Consider the following 6,413-nt stretch of genomic DNA (forward strand, 5'->3'; position numbering starts at 1 on the left):
AGGAACAAGATAGTTCTAGAAACGTGGCGTCATACTAGTCACGTGACCTCGCTGACGCAACAATAATACGAGACTAACACATTCTTGAAGGAACAGAATATTTCTAGAAAACGTGGCGTCACACTAGTCACGTGACCTCGCTGACGCAACAATATATACAAGACTAACACATTCTGGAAGGAACAGAATATTTCTAGAAAACGTGGCGTGACACTAGTCACGTGACTTCTCTGACGCAACACCGTCATTTCACATGGTCAGCACATTGTATGTTATATATGAAGATATATGGACTGTGAATATTTATTTCGCAACACAAACATGTGAATACAGTCCGGCAAGTTTCTTGCTGCTCTGTTTCGAACTCCATATCACGTTTTTTAGTCTTTACTGTTAAAATGTAGTTGAAATTTTCGTGTAAAACTGTCTCTTCATCAATACTACTACTACTGACATTAGGCCTAGTTGATACTACTACTAGTACTGACATTAGGCCTAGTTGTTACGACACCTGAGGGTCGCAAGTTAAAAAAATATTATTAATTTTCAACTGCTTGATTTGTCGATGTCCGTTATAAGAATTCTGTGAGTAATAAGCTTACTGTTTTGTTTAAAGTTTATTGTTGAACCATAATTACAGGTTTATGTCCTTAATATTAATTATAGTGTGTAAAAAATTCGTTACCCTTATCGTGTAAATTCAACATATATTAACATACGTCATTGTTTTGGAAATGTAGATTGTCTTTCATAGAACCTAATTATTAGTAATAACTATAATGTGACTTACGATTATAAATGTGTCTTTTCATCGTAAATAATTTTTGATGAGTAAAAGAGCTCCTCATAGCTTGTCAATGTTGGATTATTGTATTACAATAAATATCTTATTGTATTTACAATGATTGAATTATTTATTTATATTCTTTGTTTGTCCAATAAGCGTGCTGTCTCATTCACTCATTATGTCAAGTTTTAACATCTAGTGAGTTCACTTCACATTGGACTACCCTAACAGTGTAGTTTTGGTGGAAAGTGCAATTACACAGTAAAGATTATTCGTATTAAAATCAGTGAATCATGGGGCTGTAACTGTTTCCAGACAAATAAACAACAGCGAATGTTTTTTTGTTTTGTTTTTTAATTTCGCGCAAAGCTATACGAGGGGTATCTGCGCTAGCCGTCCCTAATTTAGCAGTGTAAGACTAGAGGGAAGGCAGTTAATCATCACCACCTATCGCCAACTCTTGGGCTACTCTTTTACCAACGAATAGTGGGATTGACCGTCACGTAATATCGCCCCCACGGCTGAAAGGGCGAGCATGTTTGGAGTGACGGGGATTCGAACCCGCGACCCTCAGATTGCGAGTCGAGCGCCCTAACCACCTGGCCATGCCGGGCCGAACAGCGAATGATGTACCTAGTGAAAATATAATACTTGGTTAAGTTAGGTAAGTACCCAATCGAGTGTACTGCAGTAAAGATCGGAACTTCTGTTCTATAAAACAAAGACATTAAAACAAGAGTATATGTACTACAGAAGGATTTAAAAAAATAATTCAGAAAGAATATTTCAAAAACGTGTAATAAAATAGTAAGCAAAATAATTAGTTCAAGTTTTTGAAGCTTATAAAAACAAACTAAAAATCACTTTTTTAAAAATCCTTATGATATACCAATATAATTACGAACTGGATATGTTTTTAAATATAATTTGTTCTTAATGCAAAATGACTTTTAGTTGTAATTAGGAAAGAAACAAAATATCCATTCTTCTTCCAGTTAACACAAAATAGAATGTTCCAGTTCTTGGTATGTCTTGGAAATGTTCAACTTGTATCCGTATTTGCCAAGCTGGGGATACTGCAGTTTATTGAAAACACCCGAGCACTGCTGTTCAACTGAAAGAACGTCACTAACGCTCATAGATTTCAGCCACATTGTAGCCTTCTTCACGCTTTTGTTAGGGTGGCGTTGTATGTGTTTCTTTATGAAGTACGCAGTCTCATTAGAAAGCTTTTCGAAACCAAGAAACTTAAAAATTCGAAGTGTTGTTTCATAAGAACGATGAACTAAGTCTTCATAACGTAAGAATAAAAAGTTTTGTTTATCTACAAATTTTAAGTTGCATATTTCTTCTAAATCTTCTATAAAATTCTGGCAAAACGTCTTCAAAGAAAAGCAAATACTGGCCTCTCGACACCACCGAGACGCCACTCCGTACCAGCGTGAGTTTATTATGGCACGTGGGTCTCGGACAAGGTAGATGATTTTCAGATCCAGATCTGGATTGTTTCGAGAAAATTCGATGGCGTTTTTTAAAGAGAGTCGAATTGTTTTAATGATGTGAAAAGTCTGTTTTTTACAGAAACGACTTATTGTTGCTGATCTAAAGCATGGCCTGATATCCTCCCCTTTCCTGCACATATTCACGTATTGTATATTGAATTGGTATGACATCTGACCTAAATTATTTTGAATCATCCTAAGATAGGTCTCTCTGCCTGCGAAGCTGCACGTGAGTAGATCCTTGAGAAAACTCTGATCTGGTGGCTCACGCAGTGCCTCCAGTTTGTGCCTATAACTATACAGAGGTTCGAAGTGGTAAAATGAGGTTGGCTGACTCTGGAGGAGATGTCCTACTAAAGTAGAGCCACTACGAGCATGCCCCAGTAGTAAAACACGGACTTTTTCTGTGTTATTTCTCCGGTGTACGAATTGTGTCTTCGTTAAGACCGGGACTGAAGGAAATATAAAATATATATCAACATAAAAATCTACACTTCGTTACTTAATCTTCACTAATTATACGTTACTTTAACAAAACTACTAAGTCAGTACCATTTGAACTTTAATGAAACGTTTCAGTCATGGTTCAGTTAATATTAAGAAACTGGTAATACATCATGTTATATTGAAATATTTAGTATCACTTAACGACACGAAACGCTTGTTATTTTGAGTTTGATCTTATCTGCTATATTGCAAAAAAAATTAAAATTAAATATATTTACACACTGGTAGAGCTTTACTTTACGGATACAAATATTTATTGTAAACACATAAACTCCTCTCGAATTTCTCTCTCGTGTAAATAGCTGTAGAACTGTAGAAAAATAACATGTAAGTTTATTCTTCTAAAAATTTACAGGCTGTCTAATAGTAGCATCAAGACGATGCTGAGCAGTGATACACATGTAATATCTAGTAAATTACTAGAAATCCACCTCATTCCTTTATTAATTTGTTATTTTCCTTTTTGTTTTAATTATCTTTAAACTCCAAAAGGTTATTGCTTACCCTATTGTATTCTCAGCGTTATTTGAATCACGGTATTTTCTACATGACTCACATTTCACAAATAATCATTATATACATTATTTGAGGCACGGTATTTTCTACATGACGCGGGAAAATTATGATAAATTATACTTTGCGTTTGCAGAAACGTATAGAAATGTATATATTTATCCTTATTTTAAAGTAGCTGTTTGACAAGATGGCCAGAGATTTCCATTTCTGCCCAGATAAAGAACAAGCCAAGGTAGGGCGAACTGCATCAGAGAAATGTTGGATTTCCTATGCGTAGGATTAGCCCTGGATATTACTGGCCCACTCCTGAAAAATGTGAGAGCTCATTTATACATACTAGTCACTTATTGGTTATTTCACAAAGATGATCAAAGTTTGTTTATTGATCAGTATATCAACACATTCTTTCACTTATGATAGCAGTGGTTCTCAAACTCTTTTAGTCTGAGGCTCCATTGATTGAATAAAAAAGTTTGAGGCCCTCCCCCAACTTATTAAAATGCCTTAAAATGTGAATTTATAATCCTCCCCCCACTACTTTAGAATGATGATTGAAAAACAGTGCCGTAGTAAAAACAATAACATCTCCTTTCGACATACTGTATCGTTTAATTAATTCAACATAATTTTTATCGGCTTATTGTTTATTTAGAATTAAAATTAATTCAGCATCTTTGTTTTCGGCCTATTTATTGGTGCCCCCCCCCCCCAGAAAAAGCTTTACGGCCGTGGCTCACACTTTGGGAAACACTGGTTTAGAGTACTAAAAGAAATTCACATGGATCAGGGAACTTATTTCAACAACCAACTACTTACTGAGTTGTGTAAAGTGTTGTGATGAAGTATATTTCAATTTATCACCCCCATCTGATAGTTTGGCAGAATGTGTAACACAGGCTACCAAATGGACGCTTGCAATGTTTGTTAATCCTAACATAACTGATTGGGATGGACACTTGCCACATACGATGATGGCAAATAGAGCAACAAAACTAGGATATATAGGCCGTTTGCCACACGTACTCATACGGTCCTACCCAAGAGAAGACATTCCTCAATGTTAGGAACATGTGGAGTGGCTGAGGTCTATAATTATCAATGCACACAAGTTCGCCAAACAACAACTAAGGAAAGCTGCTCGATAACAGAAGTGTTATGATCAGACAGTAAGTAACAAAAATAAAAGTTCAGTGTGAAGATTGGGTCTGCTTCTAGTAAGTATTGGCTAAACAGAAGCAGCTTGGATCAAGCTGCACTGATCCATACCTGTCTCCAACAAGTTGATCCATTAATGTATATGTTACAATGGATTCAAGATAAATGAAAGTGTGTATAATACGTCATTAAACTGCATCTACATGTTGCAGACAAACCTTTAGAGCACTGAGGATGAGATTAATAAGTCAAAGGATGGCAAGGATGACGTCTCGATCATACTGATTCATCTGACGAGAGAGAGAATTATCTGGTGGTCCATGACAAACCACAAGATAAAGGTGATAAACAGTTATGAATGATGGACAGGACACAGATATCAACTATCCAATCGATATGTGTAAGATTGATTGATTGAAAATAATTGAAATGGATGTTTGGTAAAAAATTCAACAACTGAAAGGACTTTGTAAACCTTCTGAGCATTGTTTTTAGTGAAATGTATGAACTACATTCTGTGATTACCACTTGAGTATCACCAGCTAGGATGGTTGTTTTATCAAGAAAACAATGACTGAAAGGACTTAGTAAACCTTCTGAGCATTGTTTTTAGTGAAATGTATGAACTACATTCTGTGATTACCACTTGAGTATCACCAGCTAGGATGGTTGTTTTATCAAGAAAACAATGACTGAAAGGACTTTGCAAGCTTTACTTCCTAACTGTCGAGAGACACTGAGATATAGTGTATGTAATACATTGTAGGATCACCATTTTATTCACAACAGCTAAGATAGTCAGCCATTTGTTTGAGTAACCAATGGTTGAATGAAAATAGCATTCATTGCTTTGAGTAGTATTGTCTAGCAGAATGTGGAAACTATATTTTGTTACTGCTACTCTATCATCACCAGCTATGGCATTTATATGATTGGAAAGCCAGCAACTGAAAAGGTGTCACAACCATTGCTTTCTGAGTCCCCATGTGGTAACATGAATCAATGTGTTTGTACTACAGTGTATGATTACTACTCAGTCCACAGAAGTTAAGGCAACGGGAGCGAATAGATATAACACCTAGTACCTCAATAATTATAACAACTAAAGATGTTAGCAAGAGTTCAAAAACTCAGTTGAAAGGTTTTGCGACTCTTGTCTTATGAGCTGTCGGGTGGTATTTCACAATATGATACAAGCATTACATTTTTGTTTACTGCATGATTTACTTCATAAAATAGGATTATCCTTATATTAAAATACCAGAGACTGAAAGAGCATTGTGCTCTTGCCTCCTGAGCCACTGACTTTTTTAATGTTGAAAAGTCATCTGACATTTTCAAGTACTCGTTCCCATAATCTAGCCAAGTGTTGAGAACAATATAAAACATGCCACCCTGTACTTGCTAGATTCACACCTATTTACCTGGAAGTATGCTGCTTCTTCAAGCAACAAAAAAGTTGTGTTTCCTCTGAGTGTATATTGACTTACAGTAGTAACAACACGAATATTAATCCTGAATTATTACACTTTTAGCTAAAAAAATTTATTTAATTTGATTTTTTATGATGCCTGAGATATAAATCGAGTTGGACAGTTCCTAGATGACACCACTGTTGCAACCAAGCAGAGTTTCAAAAGATGGCTCAAACATGACTGAATTAATTCATGCGGGAGTCGGATGCAATATGTTATAAACTACTACAATGCTTTTTTGTTGTTGTATTTCAAAATTTGTAGTGAAAACTGGAGGAATTTACATATTTTGATAAAAGTTTAGAAAAAACGACTTTCACACTCCAGAGAAATATATTCTTTTTCATTTATTTGGAGTATAACGGTAGTTTTTCTTAACTTTTACTACAATGCTTGACAATGTATAATGATTGTATACATATACAACAGTGTATGCATGTATATATATATATATATATATATATATATATA

General features: G+C 35.2%; 1 protein-coding gene across 1 annotated transcript; it reads right to left on the reverse strand.

The window, feature by feature from the left end:
- Positions 1 to 1,782: 1,782 nt before the first annotated feature.
- LOC106476449 (carbohydrate sulfotransferase 1-like) lies at positions 1,783 to 2,741 on the reverse strand (the record flags this gene model as incomplete). The annotated part of the gene is made up of 1 exon (XM_013937108.2): positions 1,783 to 2,741. A coding segment is annotated over one exon (959 nt), but the record flags the coding sequence as incomplete, so codon positions are not given.
- Between the last annotated feature and the right edge of the window lie 3,672 nt (positions 2,742 to 6,413).

Source organism: Limulus polyphemus, unplaced genomic scaffold (genome assembly GCF_000517525.1).
Source record: "Limulus polyphemus unplaced genomic scaffold, Limulus_polyphemus-2.1.2 Scaffold10608, whole genome shotgun sequence".
Taxonomy (NCBI): Eukaryota; Metazoa; Arthropoda; class Merostomata; order Xiphosura; family Limulidae; genus Limulus; species Limulus polyphemus.